Source organism: Zonotrichia albicollis, chromosome 4 (genome assembly GCF_047830755.1).
Source record: "Zonotrichia albicollis isolate bZonAlb1 chromosome 4, bZonAlb1.hap1, whole genome shotgun sequence".
In the NCBI taxonomy this organism is placed as follows: Eukaryota; Metazoa; Chordata; class Aves; order Passeriformes; family Passerellidae; genus Zonotrichia; species Zonotrichia albicollis.
This window is the reverse complement of record NC_133822.1, coordinates 50,412,899-50,434,533: the sequence shown is the minus strand read 5'-3', so window position 1 is coordinate 50,434,533 and position 21,635 is coordinate 50,412,899. Positions and strand designations below refer to the sequence as shown.

The following is a 21,635-nucleotide window of genomic DNA, read 5'->3' as shown; positions in this document are numbered from 1 at the left end:
AACCAAGTTAGGTGTTACAAAAAGCGAAGCAAATCTTACCTGGAATACTCTGTCTCCTCACAGACAGTGCTCCATCAGGTGCCTTTGCCTGGTTTGCAGATTTTGTGTAAGGACTCTCATCTAAACAGAAACAAGCAACACCTACAGTTACTGTTAAATATAATAAAACCAACATTTTTTTATCCAGGTACTGTATGAACTAGCAGAGCAGATCAGAAGAGATGCTGTGAGCCAGAGGAGGATGGGTATTTCTAAATGCTGATTCAATGCTCAGCGTCATGTTTAGACTTGATGACAAAGGTTCTGAATAGGAGAGCTGAAAAGGATATGCTAAAATTCAGATTGGAGGTAACACATTGATGACAGGCCTGTATACAAAGGCTTTTTCAGGTTTAACATACTGATAGAAATTGCCCTTTTCTCATGTTTAGAAACTTCGTGTGTCAAAGACTTGAATGACAGAGGCACTGTCCCTGCTCAGGAGTAAAAGGCTTCTAGGAGCTTTTGAATATTCTGGCTGGGAAGATGCACTCCTTTTCCTTTAGGATCTGTCAGTGGGTGATTCCTTTTCCTTTGTAACAATTGATTGGAGAAAACATCAGAAAGCTGTTGCCAAACAGGCCAGGCACATTTGCGCCTCAAGAACAGCCCTGTACCTGTCTGTGTCTAAATAGGAAGCTATGTGGAACATGTACTGATCAACTTCAGTGCATAAAAGAGCACTAATGGTGGGATGAGCAGATGAGTCACCAATTAGAGACAGCATTAGGCACAAAGTGAGTCACTTCTGCATCCCTCTTAAGAGAAGAACGATGGTAAGGAAATAAAAATCAACTATATTGTAGCTTTGAAAAGGACAAGCTGTAAGTGCAGGAAAGAAATATGAATAAAAGAAGAAACAGTATATGCATTTTATCATTTCAATCAAAAGAAAGGACTCAGAAGAAATAAGGCTTCTGCCTTGCCCTCCCATAATTGAGTGCTCAAAGACTTTGAAGTGTCACAAATCTTTCTGTTTGCATATTTTGCTTCAGATTGCAAATGACTGATGCATTTATAGCATGTGCATGAATACATGCTTAAATACTGATCAATGAGTAGAGGAATCAAAGACTACATTATCTGTTATAGCATCCTCAGATCAAACAGAACCATATAAACTTTTTCTGGAGGACCATCTTTTCAGCTGACACTCTTGACAGTATAATCCTTCTTTGCTGATTGCACTCTTTACATCTGGCGAGGTCTCAAACTGCTTTGGAAACTTGCATCAAAGACAGCAGTCCATTTTTATACCAGTGAGATAAGGGTTTGGTCAGCATAATTTAATTTAAAATCAGGTCTCAAAGAAGTGACTGAAAGAGTTGGTTATCCTTTAGAACCAGAACTTCTGTAATGAAGTCTGCTACTGTTAGGCAGTTGCAATAACAAAAAACTTGAATTAGTAAAAAAGGAAAAAAAAGGGAAAGGCAAAATAATTATTTATAGCCATGAACCTTGATGAAAATGCAGCAACTAGTGAAGAACATGTGTTGGTAAAATAGCACAACAGCCAATATAATTGTGTTTTCTACAGTAAAATGAACTGCAATTGTTTTAGGACTACAATGTTACAAGTGGAAGACTAACAGGCTTGATTATGTTACACGCTAGTACAAACACCAAGAAAATAAAGCTGCTAACTACAGGAAATAGAGAAGCATGGAAAAAATATTAACATGGATCTAGGTACATAATTCAAGAAAAAGATATGTAAAGCCTTATCCTTACATTTGAGATAAGTTGATAAGCTAATGTTATTGCATATGTAGAATATACACCCCCTCATTAAAGGAAAAAAAATACAGTATGACTGAACCAAAGCTTCTGAAAGAAGCAGCATTTATCTTTTTTTCTTTCACAGAAGAAGCATCACTGAGCTTGAACTCAAGGCAGAAGACAAAGAAACTGAACATGTGGCTTATATGTCCCATCCATTACTACTTAGTTGCACTTGCTGAACATGACAGCAAATAGTGTGAGACATAGACATTTTTCTATTACAAAGTGGGCAGAAAACATAATACAATTTCTCCATAACTGATGGATAATGATGACTTCTGGGCTCTATTTGACTGTATGCTCTTCCTAGGAAAAACCTATCCATTTACAGAACAAGACAGTCCTCTCCAAGTCAGACTTCTTACATGCAAATTATTGTCATCAGATCAAGGGAGAGGAAAAAAGGAAAGAAGAATTTTCACAACCAGACTTCTTCCACTGAATCTTTTTCATGGAGCAAATGTCAACTCTCGTGCTAGAAGATTTTCCCAATATTGCACTGGACTATGAGTACTTGTGGTTATTCTGAGTTCAGAACTCAGGACAAGTCTGCAAATCTTTCTGGTTAACAACACCAACGAGGGGAGGTGACTGCACATTCAAATACTTACTAGGGAGCCTGAGCAAAAATGTTTTCTACATAATAACTGGCAGATGTGAAAGTAACTAAGACTGCACACGTGAGTAAGCTAGTATTTTAATTTAAGCGTATTATAACTGAAAGCTTATATGGGGTGGGTACTGCAGGCATGAAATTACATGATATTTCTTAATCAGCTCAAAGATTCTTGTAGCAAAACAAAGGGCCCAGAAAGTTTCTTCACAAACTTCTGAAACCCCATAAATGCAAAATATACCCTATTATTACTGGGAAAGAACAATATGCCATTGTGGAACGGCAAGCTGTTCTCAGAACTTGAAAGAATCTTCTTCCAATGCCCTTTTAACAGCAAAATCAGACTGAAACATAACTAGAAATAGGTACGAAGGACTCTAAGAAACCAAGGACAACAAACGCAACCAACTGTACAAAGAGTTCCTGTTGAGTCTTTCTGAGATACTTAACTGAGACAGGAAAGCAAAATAAAGATCAGACAAATGCAGAAATACGTGTCACCCTAAAGAAGCTAGAAAGACAAGGAAGTCCTGAGAGCCCTGAAATGTCACACACCATTCATGGTGCCCCAAATGAAAAAATCTGTTTATATGTACTAACAAAGTTGCATGAGCAGCCACAAGAATTTATCATCAAATTAAAATTTCTGGATACATTCATCCACTCTGTAGTTAGCAGGGAGGGTCTTAAAAATGCAAAAATGTCTAATGACAGCACTGCCTAGGGGGATTTGTTGGAGAGTTTTGTATTACCAGCAATGATAGACTTGGAGATCAAAACCAATTCAGCAAGCCAACACACAGAAAAAGCAAAGGAGCAAAAGGATATGAAGCATTCCTCCACTCCCCCATCGACAGGAGACAATAACTCAGGATAAATTGCCATATTTTAAGATGCCACACATACAAAGTAGAGGGAGAAACCAGGCTAGATTCAGAAAGATAAATCTCACCTGTTTACACCCCTAAAAATAGCATATCATCAGCAGGGAGCGAGCCACAGACCATAAGGAACTCACAGCCCCCAAAGCACAGAAATGCCTTCCCCTGGACACACAGCTGCAAACCCTGCCACTCAGCACCGATTCTTCTGCTTCTGAAAGAACGCTCCACAGGTGGTCACATTCCCTACCAGCTTAGCTACACCCATCCACTTGTGCAGATGCTTTTATACACCACTGGCTTTTTTTCCTCTCATAATTCCCTCTGGCTAAAAAATCAGAGTAAACAATTTCAGCTAGTCAGTAGGTCATACAAAGGTGTCGGCTGTGCCAGCAGATCTCTTCACTCAGTGACTACTGGAAACCAACCCTCTTACACTGTTAAGAGGCAGGAGTAATTTCCACCAAATTCATACTTTGCATGTTTCTTACAGTTGTAAATGTGCAATAGTGAAAGATGTACACTGTGCTAATTCACTCCTTGGCCGAACACAAATGATAATCTCAGAGGTGACACCTTGCAGATTATTTGGATTCTTAACCAGCAAAGCAAAATTACGTTTATGTCTTCTCCTTTTGCTTGTCCTCATGAAACAGTCCTGAACACCAGTAACAGGAGCTTCAACATCATCCTTTCAAAGCCCTGTACACCATTAAAGACTACAAAGCTAATAATCAAGTGGACAGGCAAGTACTCCTGCTGTTTACAGCTATTACTGCAGGTTTATTGCCTTTTGCTTGTGTGGTAAACAAACAGCTTTTTTTGCACTTTCCTTCATGTTTTTAACCTGATGGCATCTCTATCCCGTAACTGAATGATTCATTCTTTGAGTTAGGGACCATGCTGTGACCCATTTATATCATTCTGCATTGCTTTTAATATACAGGTGTGGGGCATCTGTCCAAGTTTAATGTCTCTAAAGACAGTAAGAAAGAACAGTAATGTAACTACAGAAGGATTACACATGAGGCAGTGCGTACAGATACATATCTGAAGTGCCTAGGATGGTGTCAGCAAAATGACCATATGAAATCATTAGATATTTGCTGTATTTAGTTTAATATCCTTTGAAGGATACCAACTGGGGGCACATAAGAGGGAATAAAAGGAAGGCCTAAAGACACTTCCTCAACAGTCAAGTCTAGACATTCAAGGTTTCAGGCAGTTTATGGCCACTGAAGCATTCTCATGTCTCTCCTGGGGGCTGTGAAAGCTATTGACACAAGATGTTGTTTACACATGTGGTAAAGGCTAAGGGCAGTCTCTCCTTCCAGTCTTCAGAAGGGGTTAGAGGACATTTCCTTCACTGCTGCCACACACGTCCCTGCGATAACTGCATCCAAATCCTGGGCAGCACCAGGTGGCCCAGAAAGTGACTAAGCACAGCTACATCATGTTTCATACAAAGGGGAAGCTTCTTCCCACCCCACTGGGAACAGCTCCTGAACAACTCTGTGGCTGTCACTTTGCCCCTCCTACATGGAGAGGAAAGGTGAAGATGCTTCACTTGTTCTCAGCTCTATGTCACCATTTGTACCTGCTTTTCTACTGCAAAACCTGCACTAGAGGGAGCAGGGGAATAATGTGGCATCAAATTTGTACATGAAATTTCAAACACAGGAATTTTCTAATATTTAGGAGCTTGAAAGCTGTACTAAATTTTTCCAACAGTAGATGCGGAAGCATTATGAGGGAAAACAGAGTTTCCGTCTTTCATTTCTTCATTTTCCATTCTTTGATGGCTTTACTTATGTCTCACTACAGAACAAGCCATCATTTGGGCAAGGAAAAACTGAATTTAAATAATTTTAGAGCTTAGCCATTTAGGTCCCAAGTAGACTTCACAACCCAAAGAAGTGAAATCTGAGATGTTCTCAAATGTTCCCCACTGTGAAGAATCTTCAACAAAGTCCCAAGACTCCTCAAAGAAGCACATTACATTTTCAGCTGGCTCCAGCTGTCTCACTACAGGAGTAAGATCAACTTTGTGTGTTGCTGTTTGCACCGCCTGGGACAGCATGCATCTCAGACAAGCAGAGAATCACATATCTGTACAGAGACTGGCAACACCACAAACTCAAGAGGATCGGCTGCAACTGAGAGGACATCCCCAAGATTACTTCCTCAAAAATTAAAAGCACCAGAGCCCCAGTTGTTACTTCACACATTCCTAGATCTGCAATATTCCATTCACTGAAATTCATTGTTCCTTAATTTTATAATGAAGAGTATTTTTCACTAAAAACAATGAATTTGTATGAATCCTGTCAGTCCAGCACAAAATAGGTTCTCATACTTCCTATATCTGAGACTTCCTTTTTTTATCATTAAATGGCATAAACATTATCTAAAAGCATATTTTCTTTGCACAACATCATACCAGTGACAGCAAATTCTGAGCTACACCATTCTTCATTATCTTCAATGCTTGCAGCTAGAAGCTTTTACAGATAAAAATAAACTTGTATCCATTGATGCCTGTGGTTTATAGAATCTCTGAAGTTGTGGAAGACTTAGAAAGAGTCATGAAAAGCTTTTAGGATCATTCCGGCAGCAACTGACTCTCTTCTAAACTCAGACCTTTCTGTTAAATATCTCCCCTTCTGTGAAAAAGCTACAATGCTGTTTGGAGCAGGGACTTGAAGCCCAGTCTCACATTCGCAGAGAGTACCCAAACGCCCAGCTAGACAATCATTTTGTCTTGCTGCCTCACTCTGACAAAAGTAAAGAGAAGATATCTCAGAGAATGTATTTTTCCTGGAAAGTAGCATGTTTTTGTAAGATTTCCTTTTAAATAATGCAGAACTCTAGAGAAAAACTAACATCCTGGAACATTCATGGTTACTACAATGTCACTACAGCTGTGTTAGAGCATAGGGGACTACATATTGTTGAAAAAAAGACAAAATTATCTAAGCTTTTTTCACCAGATGTAGAATGTACAGATTTTGAATGTGTATGATTCAGGAAACAACAGAATATCAACAATTTGCTTTTCCCGTATGCTAACCCTTTCAGATGTGTTATGGGAGCTCCAACCATGAAATAAAAGCATTAATTTCTCCTACTAGCATAGAGGAATAATAATTTTTCAAGTTCATTTTAGAGCTGTGGCTTCAGTCACTTCCTATGAGAATTGATTTTTTGAAATGGCAATGCTGCTCTTCAAAGTAGCGCTCAGATATATCTAAAAATGTTTAAGCATTGCATGTAAAGTAGCCACTAATGGCCTACACTCCAAGGAGGACAAATATGGATGTATTTAATCTTCATCCCTTCTTATCAAATTGTGTGCTCAGTGCTCTCGAGAGCAGTCTTTGTTAAGAAAACATAGGGTTTCAAATGCTTCCATAAGTAACATTTGTTGGTGTGTGTGACATGAAAAAATTATGAGAAGAAAGAGTTAGAATAGCTCCTCTGGTAATTTTCTTTTCCACATTTAGCAGACATGTCTCTGGTTTTCTCAGAAACTTAATTTTAACAGTTACACTACCAATGAATAACTGTGTTGTCTCTCTAAAGTGAAAATTTATTCAATTTTATTATACTTTATGTAAATTTAATTCTCTTTTTTCTGAATTATATGGTTACTTATTACAGTAGCAGCTCAGTTTTAATCTAGAAGCAAGAGAAGTAGAGTACTGTAATTATGCATAACTGTGAATCCATTTCATATTGATACTTACAATACCTCAGCAAGCTTGGCTGTTTGAAAAATGATCTGAATATCCTCCAAGTTTGCTTGTGCAAAGTTAATTTCCTACGCCTGCGCCTAGGCACCTGAATGGAAATGCTTGGTTTTCTAAATGACTAAGTATGCTGATCTCCTCTCAAAGCTATTTTGCTCATGAAAATTCAGAACTTTCCAAGACCATTTAAAACATGCAGGATCTGCAGAAAGCTCAAAAATGTGTCTCGAGAGATATTAGCATATGGTGAAATTCACTTCAGTGGATTATCTAATAAAGAAGTAATCCTATTTAAATAATACTCCAACCACAAACTACTTCAAATCTGATAAATATGTCTTTTTGTTTATACAGCATCAAGCATTAAGCACAAATGCCATAAACCAGAATCATCACTGAATTGTTACATAATTTTAAAATTCAACTTGAGTTTCACTTTATTGTCTTGAGCTGCTGTTTATTGTTTATGGAAATAATACAGGCATCACATAAGTGGTATCTGTGAGGATTACCCAGAACAGCTAGAAACCTAAGAGGCTGGTGCATGAAAAAGCTTGAAGAAACTGGGGATGTAAACTATTTTCCTTTCTGCAACAGTCTTGGGATTTTTCTGTATTCTTCAGAAAACCTTATCCTAGAGAATGGGGTTATAAACCTTTCCATGTAAAAGGAAATTCCTAAGTGACACAGATATCACTGACAAGAAGCATTTCCAGATATTCATGCTTCAATTTTATTCTGAACACCCTGGTCCATAGGAAGTTTTTGTTGTCCTTGCACCTGTGTAGCTCTAATGTACTGCTGTATGCTGGCATTGTATGAAAGTGCCATTCATTAGCTTTTGGGGGAAAAATGCATTGAAAACTGTTTTTTAAAAAGTTCTAATAATTAATAAGTTCAATACCTTTAACACTGGTAAATGCTAAATCAGCATCCCTCAAGAATATTTGAGCATTAATTCCACACTTCATGGAAAAACACTTTTATGAATAGCTATTAACTTTAAAAATGCATCAGTTAACTTAGCATTATCTTGAATTCTCTGCCCTGGGTTCAGCTACCCATTCCCAGATGGGCTGGGGAGACAGTGGTAGCTGAGAGGGAGAGAAGGGGCCAAGCCACATCCCGTGGTTCCTGGACCATGCCTGAAGCTACACCACCAGCCCACTGACTGCTGTGGCTGCCCACCACTGGGCCTGCTTTGGACAAAAGGCAATTGGCTTCCTGGCCAACAGCACTCCACTGTAAGGAAAGTACTACACTGTACCACAATGTGTGCTATGGTCTGTTGTTATATTTGTGGTTAAAATGCAACAGCAGAAATATATACTGTTCATCTGAGTTCTGCACCTTTATAGCCATGGCTTTGTGCATCAGCTGTGCCTGTGCTCTTTCAGCCCAGTCTTCGGTTTTCCCTACAGTCTGACTGCTTGAAAGTTAGGAAGTAGAAGAGAGGAAGAGACATACCATCTTCTGTGAGTGCAGAGCACAACACAAAGCAGATCAGGACCATGTGCCCAGGTTGCTGACATTACAGCTGGTAGGGACTGGGGGAAGAGAGGATGTCAACTGGAACTTCTCCAGTGCATTACAGGAAAAGCAGAAGCTAGCTTCATGTGTGCAGGGGGAAGCCAGTGATATAGGTTAATAGCTGAGTCAGTGAGACTAATTCAAGTTGCATAAAAAATACGTGAAACATGTTAAACTGTTTAGAAAACAGGTGTTTAGTTTGCTTTGGAATAAGTAAAGTCACAACACTATCTTCAAAGAAAAGAAGTCAGAAATGGTAATTTTTTCTTGAGTTTAGTTATCTCATCTCAATTCTGCTGCTGTACTAATGCTATTTGCAGTAAATTGTATAATATGTGTTTCAGCCTTTTTGTGTCTGTAAGTGTCTTTGGTGATGACATCTTCATCACCTTCCTCTGGAAGCTGCTCCACAGGATGCATCAGGTCTCACAGCTGGAGAATAGTTCCCTCCATCAGTCTGCAATTTTCTTTACTTGCTTTAACTGTCATTCTATTATTCCTAATAACATTCTTCCACTCTTCAGAAGATCTTATTAGGACTATCTCTCATGTATTCTGTTCATTGCAGAAGCCACACAGATTACTGAGCCTACTACTTTAGGCTCAGATCCTACCAGCTCTTCTTCCTGGGTATGACCTAGAACAAACACTGCCTGATCTTGTCACCAGAGCACTGACTAGGATATTCATTTGGTGGAGTATCCCATTTAATTTTAAAGCAAGAATTTACACAAGTTTAACTCTAGTGTGGTAAATGTTAAGAGTAAAGCATACTTTTCCATCTTTGTAATGTATACATCTGCAGCATTATAGTTATTATTTTAATCCCACTAACAAGCTTTATTTGACTCACAGAATAATTCTAACCTGCCACTAGGAGCTGCATAAACACTATACCAGTACATTTATACTGGCATGCCAGTGGGATTGTTCCTCTTATTTGTAGTCCAAATGATGCACTTCAGTCCAAATTGGTACAGCTCTGGCTAAGTGAAAACCAGATATTTCAGACTGCACTTCTCTTAAGAGTGAGGCCATAAACCTGGCACCTTCCTCATGGCCTTGTGAAATACTGTCCTACTTTCAGCCCCTACCCTGGAAGAGTTTACTCAATATATCCACGGAGACTGTGCAATAATTTAGACTAACTTCACTTGTCAGCAAAACTTCATTGTTTTTGGAAGATGTGACAGGTTTGAACACAGTGCAGAGTAAGATTCCTTCTAAATAAAGTGCTGTGTGCTTTTAGAAGTGAGAACAAAGCGTAGCAACAAAAGAGATGTCAAGTTGACAAAACAATATATACATATTTGTCTTACTTAAAGCCCACATAGAGCCTAGGCCACCTTCTGTGCTCCAGACAGCATCTATCCATGCATGTAGTTCTTACTGCAAGGCTTTTAACCTGTCAAACAATCTTTATCTGCCAGTGTCTCCTGGGTCCTATTTAATCTCAAAGCTTATTTAGGGCAAGCAGTTCACTGTCTGCAGTATTCCTCAAGTTCTGTAAAATGGTAATTACTATATCTGCTTGCCCACATCTTTGCCTACATGCAACTTAGTCCATGTGTGGTTCAGCTTTTTGCAATCCTGTGGAAAATACAGCAATAAAGAAATAGATTAAAATGAATATATGGCATACATGAAAAATTATACTCCCATAACCTTCAAGAATACAGACAAATAATTTTTAATCTTTCTATGCACAAATCTCCCAAGCCTTTTAAGTAGGATCCCTTCTCTTTCAGGAATTCACAGCTATACCTTCATAAAGCCTTTGGCTCTGAATCTCCTAGAAACAACAACAGCATTAACTTATTGCTGGCCACAACTGCAGGAAGAATAAATACGGATTTAGGTTTTTCATACTGTGAAAATTCTATTTAAACTTTTTCCTCCAAACACTGCAGTAATGGTGATGCAATTATTGCATCTTTTTGTGTATTACCAGCACATGGCCAGCAATTTCAGATCCATCACGATATGTGTATGTGTGTGCGCACATTTATTTTTAACAATGCATTTACTAAATTCACAAAATAATTTCAAAATAGACAACAGAAAGGAACTGCAAATAACAAGAAATATCACATATTAAAAATAAGTTAAATCAACCTGATGCTGCTAAAGGACTCATTCTGCATGACGTTTAAGGCAAAAGCTGAGACCTTCCAGACTGGCCATATAATAAAGGTCAAATAAGCCCTTGTTTTGGCAGACCAACAACATGATGAATGCCAGAGTCCAGATCACTCTATCATGGCTAGCCTGTGCCTTGTCCAGGTTTTTATAATGAAAGACTGAGGGAAACCAAGCTGATTTTAGGAGCCAGAGTAGAATATAACTATTAATAAGACATGGTGTGTAAGACTTCAGACCCAATGAAATGCTAAATATATTAACATCTGCACACTGTTCAGGCTGTGGAATACATCTGTACTAAACATGTGAAAGAAAGAAAGCTAAGAAAAATAGGCCACATCATTATTTCACAGGGACACTATTTCCTATTTCCTTCATGATCTGAAATCTCTAAAAGGAGAGCCTGGTGCAGAATACATTACACATTAATGTAAACTGCCATTGAGAAGGAAGGGAGAAACACTCCTATGCATGCAAGGAGGAAAAAGCTTTCAATTACTTGCTGCAGCTTAACAATCCAGGCAACAACAATATCTTATTAACCACACCAGGAAGCAGACATACAACCAGCAGCACCACCCCTATCAAGCCACATATACAACCACAGGCACAGCTGAAATTTTACTGACCAAATCAACAAGAAAACACAAAGGACAGTATCTGTACCAATAACCAGGGCACAATGTCTTACAGATGATAGCACAAGTTTGATCTTTCAGGTATTTCAAGAAATAACTGGTATTTAAAAAAAATGCACCTAATTCAAGCTATGATTTCCATATTGCACAAAGCAAGTGGTTTGCTGCAAAGAGGTGAGTTGAACACAGTCATTTAGACTGTGAGAACAGCAAAAGCAAGCCACTGAGACTCACAAGAATTGTTGATTAAGGCAGTGGCTTTTAACCTTTGTCTGTCAAGCCCTAAAAGATCACACACTACTGCGATATATCTCTTGAAAGCCCTTAAGTAGAAATTATTTCTTTAGTCTACTGCAATCTAGTTCTTAAGGTGTACAACACGACTAAGTATCGAAACAAATAAAAAAAAAGCCTTAAAGATAACAGGCACCATCATCTGCCGTGAGAGTTTCTGCCCTCCACAGCCATATTCTGACTTCCAGCTTTCACAGATCGAAGATTTGCATTGGTTTTAGCTGGCTAGAAAAGTAAAAGCTTCTGAAAACATTTCCAAACAGGAGTTAGGACTGTGGAACAAGTACTGTTAACTCCTCTGATGGACAGTGCCAGCTCAATGTGCTTTCAGCTTCTCTGGTACATTCCTTGAGAGGAAAGCATGGGGAAGAGAGGTAGAGCCATGGAGAAGACTTCTGTCAGAGTGCATGAGTACGTAAGGGGGTGGGAGCATCAGCAGGGCAGGCTGCAGAGGATGGCAGAGTACAGAAAGTACAGGCTGGTAACAAGAATCAGTGGTGAACAAGCTGTATGAGCATCAAATAGAAGGAGGAGAAGCCACGCTGAGAGTTTGCAATAAACAAATAAATAGAACCTGTTTTGTCCAAAATTCTTGAGGGCAGGAAGAAGGGCGGGGTTGGGAGGAGGAGGGGAAGATTGCTTGCTCTAAGTTAAGTGTCTAGGAGGATGCACTTTAAAAATAACCTGGGTTTCCATCAATCACTCTGAAAAACAAACACATTAAAACCCACCTGAAGTGGTCTACCAGCAAAACCCTGCCATTCACTATGCATAATACAGGAGTCAAATTATTCTTTTTGAGGCTTATAAAACATCTTGCTAACACTTTCCCCTTGTCTCATACTCCACAAAAATTCCATTTCTATTCCTGTCTTCTTGCCTTAAGAGAATAAATAATAATAAAGTCATTGTCTATGACGTTTATGGGTGTTCAAAGCTGCCAGTCACCTGCCATTTCTATGTAAAGTACAAACCCAAGCAGACTTGTCCTTGAGGGAGTTGTAGGGCAGCTGAGCTGGTAGAATTTACCCTAGGCTTTTCTGAACCCATTCTGTCCCACAGTTTATAATAAAAATGTTGTTTTCTCTCTGTCAAAAGATACTTCCACCAAACAGCTCTGTGACAGGAGCTCCCATGCTTCATTTTTCCATGTAAGGTCAGACCAAAGGCAAGGGATGCTGAACAAAGCTGTATTTTTGCATGTTCCACAGCAGCATTCCTTCTGCCTGCTTCTTTGAGTCCCTTCTTCCCTTTGAAGGGTCAATACATTTTAACAGTGTATACAGAATAGAAAGAATCAAAACTGAGATGAGGTCTGACAGAAAACAAATAGAAAGTAAATATATGCAATGCATAGGATGCTGTGTGTCAACTAAGGAAGAGGGAGAGAAGAGCAAAACCAAACTATGTTGGATTGCAGAGGAAAAGGAAAGGAAGTAACAGTATGGAAGAGGATGAATGGGAGGAGACTAATCCCACATCTCAGTTCCTTCTTGATTGCCTCCCAAACTCCTCTAACAAGTTGTATTTCCTTTGCTAACGACACAGTACAAGTGAAGCAGCCTGGTTTGAAATCACACAGATGTTGAAAGTCCTTGACTTTGAGTTCCTACTCCTAATAGCAAAAGGCCAATGGAGAATCCACTGGACAAGCTGATTTGGCCAGAAACACCTGAGACACCAGTATCACAGCAGGAACTAATACTGTGCTGCTTCCCTTCCCAAAGTGTCTCCTCTGCTGTAGGCTGATGTTTCTCTCTGTGAGACACAAATGAACAAGGGAGATAGTGAGAGCTGTATTTATGTTCTGTCACCATCACCAGCTCAAGGAACCTGAGTGGGAACTGAAAACAAGCTATGAAGTTCAGGAAACAAAGCCCTTAGTACTTCTGCAACCACGCAGAATTTTTGGTTCAGATAATTTCTTTAATATTCTGCTTAGCAGAGAAGCACACATAACGATGATAGTGCTACTTCTGTCATTATATGGATGAAATAAAAATATAGAAGTGTCAATGACAAAGACAAAACAAAGTGAACAGAACATAGGGTCTTGGCAGAGAAATTATTTATTTAACCACCACTGTTGTACATATTTTTTTCTCTAGCACGATTTTCTAAGGAACTGCATTAGCCTCAGAATTGCTCCCATTGCTTTCAGTATGAAAGTCTATTGAGACTTGAATGTAAAAAGTTAATTAGAAGTTGAATAAAATTATAAAAGAGATCAAAGAATGCCTATACCCCAAGCTCATGCCAAGATCCATACATGCGTAATGTTTCATACAAGTAATATAAGTTATTTCAAGATGTTCTTTTCAATAAAGCATATGATAAAGAATAAAATATTCCTATTATCCTTTTCTAATGGATTTATTCAAATCAAATCAGAAGTTAAAACAAGAAAAAGGATTACTTTTTCGTTAATATTGCCAGGATATCTTCAGGTTAGTCAGACTGGCTACTACAGCAATAGTAAATGCAAAAATTTTCCTTAGGACCCTGCTCTGAAAAAGTATGTCAGTTTAAGGGGTCACTTGCTCCTGTTAAAGCTAAATGAAAAGGCATTGGGATTTTAAAGTTAGCGGACCGCTTTTTGAACACAGGATGCTGTTTTGGATTTGGGATGCTCTCCTGATCTGGTTTTGCAGCTATTCAGGCACATGTATGGCTTTTTGCTCTCAGTGCATTGATAAAGTCAAGACATGTACATTGACATAAAATGCACAATAATACATTTTCCTGTGTGGTGTTATTGTATGCTTCATAATGTAAGGAAAAGTAAGCAAAAATCCATTACAAATCCATACACCATCATTTCTACAAGCATTTCTTAAATATGGCACTTAGTATCACATTCTTAATTGCAGCTGTAAAAAACCAGGCCCCTACTGTAGCAGCTTCCTGCTGAATACCCTGGCAAACTGCAGTGAGCATGGCTCTCTGCAAGTCTGATACACAACTTCTATGTAAGAATAAAAAACTGGATATTGGAAGTCACACATTCATCATTTTAGTCTCTTAAAAAAAATATTGTAACATTTATTCTCATAAAGCTCATAAAAATAAATGTTTCCAACACAGTGATTTACAATACAAAACAATAGCAATTTCAGAACAACAGCACTTTGATATAAAAAGGCTATAAAAGATTGTCCAGCATTTTTTTATAAACACACAATCTATTCTGAAATTCCCAGATGTGTGGGCTATCATCCCTTTCTTCAGAGATTTTTTTGTGTTCATACACACTTGGAAATAGACAGAAGTTTATTAAAGAGCATCCAAGCGCTGAAAGAGAAAAGGCTGCAGTCCATTCATGCATACAGACACTAATCTACAAACACCACCACTACAGTGGCTTTCCATTTTAAAAAACCCAACCTTTATTACCTTAATTTTGCTTCAATTCACTAATTAGTATTAAAGACTTCACAACCATTCATGTATTATTTCCAACTAAACCCCAGTCAAGCACAAATTTTAGTCTTTTCCACTGTACAATGGAAACAATGATTTTTATGTGAGCAGGTAAGTGACAAAGGAGTAGTGTGGATTTGTAAAGGTATGGGTGCTGATTTGGCGGACCCAGTTCCCTTATGAAAATCTGCCTAAATGAACAGAGGAAAGCCACTCTGGATTATGATTATAATTACAGCTCTCCTGGACAATCTTTGTGAATCATGATTTCTTCATGTTGATGTTTTAGCTTGCCAAAAAGTAACTCCAGCCCTGGTAATATGTTAGCTCCCCATACAACTTAGAATATCGCCAGTCCATCGCAATTTTTTCTTCCCCTGCCAATTCAAGCCAGTACACTGAAAATCCTCATGACAACCCAGAGAGGACAGTAATTTACACCTAACAGTGACACTGGCAAAGATCAAGGATGGAGAAGAAAATGTTAATTTAGTTGATGGGTTCAGCAGGCAGAAATTAGGCAGATGTCACACATTATGCATATATGTGCTCCTATTTTTATCAGCCTTTTACCGAATAATTTAGGCCAATCATCCAAACCCATGAAGCACCATGGAGGTAAGGCACAGCAGTCAACTCATCCACAAGATAGGATGATTAGCACTTAGAATGCAACTCTGTGAACCTCTATCATTATTTTAATGACACTTTATGTGCTAATTTTAAATACAACAGCTGCTTCTCCCAAGTTCTTGCTACCAGATTCTGCTAAAGATCACCTTTAACATTACAAGATAAATTCAGTGAGATCATACATAAATAGAAAACAGTCAACCTCCGTGAACAGTAAGATTTGTTGGTTTTGAGATTTGTCTTCAAGACATTCTATATGAACTGGCTAAAATCAGAAAATAGCGGTATCAATACTAGTAGAAAAGCCAAATAAGCATGAAGCCAAGTAATTTAAATTATTCAAAAGTCTACAGAGCTATTCTCAAACTTAAAATCCACATTTTTTCCCTATACAGTTGATTCAATTCATGAGACACTACACTTAAAAATGAAGCAATAAAGACGCTAGATAAAATATATCTTCAGTTTACTTGATGTCAGAAATGCCCCCCAAATAAAGTATCATCTGTCACTAGAATTTTACGAAATCACAATTATTCTCTTATTTCTTCAAGAACATTGTGCAAGGAAAACAAATTTGTTTCTTGAAAATATAATTTACGCTTGATATTATCTGCTATTTATCAAGTAATTTGAGTTTATCAAGAACTTACAAGAGAAAGCTATTCTGGAGAAACTAAATCTTAAGGAGAGATGTTCATGTAGTGCACTTTATGATCATTTCCAGCTCTTGCAAGAAAACGTTTTGTTAATCTAGGTTCAATGCACCATGGCCTGATGGCCAGCACTGGCCTGGCTCTCTTGTCATGGAGCATTTCCCTGCTGTCAGACACGGCTGCTGGAAGCAGCCAGCAAGAAGGAGAAATGATCCTGCAGGCAATTACACGTGTCCTCCCAGACAGTTTCAAACAGGAGAGAGGTTTTGAACTGAGCCCATGCACAACAAAGCACAGCCACGTAGTGACCCATGTTTCATCTGGACTGCTAAGTTTGATGCTAAATGGAGACTGTGGGGTTTTTTCAAAGTGTGCAGCCACATAAACCCATGCAAGAGATCAGGTTCATGCTTGCTGGGACTAGAATTGTAACCGCCACCCAGCAGCACTGGTTTTCCACCATAGCAGGTGACAGCATCCTCCCAGACCTGCTGCAGGCACACTTTCTATTACAGCCATCTGAAACATTCACTAAACTGGCAGATATTTTCAAGGTTGCAGCAGCAAGCTGACAAGCTGAAGGCAGATGATCTCTGCTGCTGAAATACTTAAAGGAGGAAAAGCATGGCATGCTAATATTGCCAGGGGTAACTATAGCCCTGACTTGCCCCTGGTACGCTCAAATATGCTCCTCATTAGCCTGCCTGCACCTTTGGTGTCTAACTACCATCTCTCCCTAGGAATGAGAGCATGAAGGAGGGAACTGCTCTGCTCTCTCAGTTTTGAACACTGTTCCCCAGCTAACCATGCTGACCACTATTCCCTCTAGACCAACAAGGCCATAAAATCAAATTTTCGTAATTGCTGTAAAGTAAGGTTCAACAGGATATTGCCACCTCTGGTCCTGCAGAGTGTCCTTTATGCCTTTGAAAAATTTGAACACTGATCTAGCCTGGAACTAAGGCTACTTTATTTTCAAGTGTGAACAATAAATGTCCAAAAGGTGTGCAGATGCAGCACTTGGGGACATAGTGTAGTGGTAAAAAAGATGGTACTGGGCTAAGGGCTAAACTCAATAATTTTAAGAGTCTTTTCCAGTCTTAATGGCTGTGTGATTCTAATAAGGATTGTATTTGTAGATCTGTATTACTACATCTGTAAGTGGGCTATCTACCATCATTTTGTCCACTATAACCCTCCCAGCAAGCAAGTCCAGCCTGAACACAGACCCAGTGAACTGGGGCATGCATCAGTGTGCAAGCTGGCTACAAATTTAGAAACTTGATCAATAGTGCTCACCTTTGACAACAGAACAACATACCACGAACCTCTCAGCTCTCTGCTGGGATGTGACCTTGCTAGGAAAGGCCACAAGCATCATACTGAGCACTATACCTGGTGCTGCTCATTGGATCTACAACTGAGGAAGGACCTGAGCCAAAGCCCTCTGAATGTGGGACCAAGACTTTGGGAGGCAAAGCAGAAGAAACATGATTGCACTGTCTTCAGACAAGAAGACTTAATTCCTCAGATCATTCTATCCTTGATTTCAGGTAAAATGCAAAAGTGAAGGTGCCAGAAGATGATTTGTGGCAGTAAAATCAATTTCCTATTTCCCCTATTTCCTTTTCACAAAACTTTTAAGTTTAAAGCTTTTGCTTACTTTGACACCAGGGTCTAAACAAATATTTCCACGCTTAAATGAAAAAGAGGTCTGAGGTTTATTTGGAACAATAACAACAAAAAACACCAAATGAAACAAAACAAGAAAGCCTGAAGCTACTCACTGACAGCCTCTTCCCTCTTTTTTGTGCTTCCTATCGTTTTTCTTGCACAACCATCTATACAACTTAAACCCTATCGCCCCACCCCAAAACACTGTCAATACAGATTTAATTTTTTTTACAGTTGTAATACACCAGGCAAGGAGTAGTATAAAAGGAGACTTTTTTTTTTTTAATGAAAACAAACAAATTAACTCCAATTGCATTCTCTGATGCAAAAAGTGACTGACAAGAGGAAATGGCCTCAAGTTGTGCCAGGGGAGGTTTAGATTAGACATCAGGAAAAATTTCTTCATGGAAGGGGCTGTCAAGCATTGGAACAGGCTTCCTAAGGAAGTGATTGAGTCACCATCACTGGAGGTACTTAAAAGACATTTAGATATAGCACTTCGGGATGTGATTTATTGGTGAATTTGGCAGTGTTGAGTTAACATCTGGACTCGAGGATCTTAGAGGTCCTTTCCAACATAGATGGCTCTGTGATTCTGAACTCATTGTTCCTGAACGCATGGAAGTTGCCAGACCCAAAGTTAACTCAGATCCAGGAGGAGAGAGTATGCTTTTGAAAGTACAGCTTGTTGTGCACTCCTGCCCTTGGACAGCTCCACAGGTGGCAGTGCACACCCTGACCCTGCACGCCCAGAGCACACTGAGCCCCGGGGCTGTCACCACCCTGAGCACTACGGGGGCAGCAGCAGCACAGCCTGCAACCCATGTTTCTCTCCTTCTCCCTTGCCCTGTTCAATTCTGCAGTCGGGTTAGCCTCAGCTGTGTCTCCCAGAGCCCACCCTGCCCTTGTTGCCCCTGCTCAGCCACACTGCCCTTGCCTGCAGCAGGAAAGCACCTCTCCCACCACAGCATGCAAGAGCTCATGAAATGGGAAATTACAAAGGAAACACATTATTTGCTTGAGTGGAAAGCATGGCAGATAGTGGACATTTTTTTTGGTGGTGCGCCTCTTTAAGAGAGAAGACAAAGCCCTCAAAGGCAGCAGCACAGCTGCAGAATTTGTAATGATCAGGGAATTTCAGTGAAATTCCCTGCAGCTGGGAAATACTACACACAAGCAATGTGTCCCTCTACACGAGAGCTTATCACTGCTATGCAAAACACTGCACTACTGAAACAAAGGTGGTTTGTGCAAACCAAAGCTCGGGAACTGACAGCTAAGCTCAACTTGCCCATTCTCGGTACAGCCTGTACAAAATGCATGGGTAAGGCATTCTGAACAAAGATTTGTGCCTAGGATGAAATTGCTGAAGCTGTTGAGGTCCACAGGGCAATGGGCAATGACAGAGAGCCTGTGCCTGGCTGCCTTTCCCCACCACTGCTCCCACAGGAAGCCACAGGCATGCCTGGAGAGGTCTGAGCTGTGGTAACTCTGGTGTGTTGAGATATGGCATTTCCCATAGATGCCCAGTGGTTTTTCATCCCCTGCTTAGACAAATGTCTGGCATCTGGATAAAAGCCAGCTGGTGTGGGTCCAACTCGGATAAACTGGAACTGTTGGCCAGCACAGGGATGCACTGGGATAAATATCCGGATGCAACATCTGTTCCCTATTGCACATCCTCCCAAATCGCCATTGATCGTCAAACATTAGGCTTCCCTTTGTTCCAAGATTAACCCAGCAAACAGATGTGTCAGCAACCCTCAAAGACACAAGGGTTGGTCTGTATGTTGGTCAGGGTCATCTTCTTAAGGAACAAGGCTGACAACCTAGGTGCCTTCCAATGCAGCACACCTTGTAAGAAACAGGTCAATCAGGCTGATAAAGCTAATACCAAAAAGGAGAATGGCTGGAGAGAACAGCTAGAGAGAACAAATGAATATTCATCCAGCATTAAAAAAAAAAAAAAAAGAAATCAAGGTTTGGGAAACTAATTTATTTGAAATTACTAAAGATGGGAAGTAGGAAGAGAAGATAATTGTGTTTGCATCAGGACTAGAAACCTGTGTGCTAGACAGGAGATGTCAGAACAATTGATGTATAGGGGAAAAATTTTTAAGCTGAAAATAATAAAAGTACTGAAGTGAGAAGAAAAGCAAAATTAGATAATTAAAATGTATAATAAAGACTTGTTGAAAAAGGAGTATGACTGAGAACAGGTTAGGGTTCCTACCATGTAGAAATGCTGTTCCTAGCTTACAAGTCACTAATATTTCATTGATATGAGAGAAAGCGTAAGTAGATGATGATACACAGAAACCAAAAACTATCATCTATAGAGACCTACAATAAAAGTTTTGAGGCTTTAAGAGAAAAAACTGTGTTTGGCAAAAATAAAACCCTACAAAACCTCTGTGCAGTATTTTTAGGAAGAAGAATCACAACTGTCAAAAAACAATGGATTACATAACTTATCATGACAATAACAGTGTATTTCTAATTCAACAATAATTTAGAATGATTTTCAATGATAGCAAGGTAGGCAGTCCACTATCAGCAGGTCTGGATGACTTGGATTCAACAGCTAAGCCAAAAAGCTCTTGGATCATTAATACTGATTTTCAGTAATACTTTTGCAATAATGTTCATTTTTCATTGCTAAACATTTTTTAAAATTAAGATCAATATTTATCTAAAGGCTGCTCAAATTTAAATAGGATTAATTCCTTAATTTACAGAAATCAAAGACTTGTGTTACACAAGTCATTCTACAGAATCAATGCAGACATTTTTCAAGTATTTGGCTGGCATTTTGAAGATAACCAGAGCAAACGGTGATAAACAGGAAGATTAAGAGGCATCAGGACAGTTTGTTCCAGAGATACAGACTGTGTATTTAAAGTAATTAAAAGGTACACAGAGGTAACCATTACTGCTGAACCACACTGCTGTCAAAGCCAGCTGTGTGCTGTACAGGAATTCTCCAAGGCTCCAGAAGAGATGCTGAAGAGCTGAGAAAGTCACCTGAAGGTGATGCACTGACCAACAGGTCAGCTGCACCACGGAGCGCCAGAAAGTGCCACAGCCCTGGTCCTGAGCCCAGCCCAAGGAGCAGGAGAGGCTCCAGTGTCTCTTCCTTAACCCCAGACCAGCACCAAAGGGACACCAACAGCAACACTCATACTGTCAGGCCGGACAGAGAGGAGCCAATCTCCTACATGGTACCAGAAAAGCCAAACGTAAATAATGAGATTTGGCTAAAACAGTGTTGGGGAGTTACCATGAGTTTACCAGATGCCTGCCTGAAAGGAATAGGCAACTCATTTGGAAAAGAATGGACTGCATAGTCATCCAGAAACACCCAAATTAGACTGGATATTAGGAAAAATTTCTTCAGGAAAAGAGTTGTAAAGTATTGGCACAAGCTGCTCAGAGAAGCAGTTTACTCACCATCTCCAGATGTATTTAAAAGATGTGGAGATGCGGCACTTAGGGTCATGTTTTAGTGGTAGCCTTGGCAGTGCTTTTTTCAATAGCTGGACTCATTAAGTATATACTAAGTGGGAATAGGTCCATAAGAA

At 39.4% G+C, this 21,635-nt stretch overlaps 1 protein-coding gene across 12 annotated transcripts in view; it reads right to left on the bottom strand.

The window, feature by feature from the left end:
- The window catches only part of GRIP1 (glutamate receptor interacting protein 1), a 305,895-nt gene that overhangs the window by 102,479 nt on the left and 181,781 nt on the right, over positions 1 to 21,635 (bottom strand). For 9 of the 12 annotated variants that reach the window (XM_026797175.2, XM_074539768.1, XM_074539767.1 and 6 more), the window contains exon 2: positions 40 to 120. The exons of the other annotated variants lie outside the window; for them this stretch is intronic. In XM_026797175.2, coding sequence (XP_026652976.2) covers positions 40 to 120 — 81 coding nt within the window. The remainder of the gene's footprint in view (positions 1 to 39; positions 121 to 21,635) is intronic. 12 annotated transcript variants of the gene reach the window in all.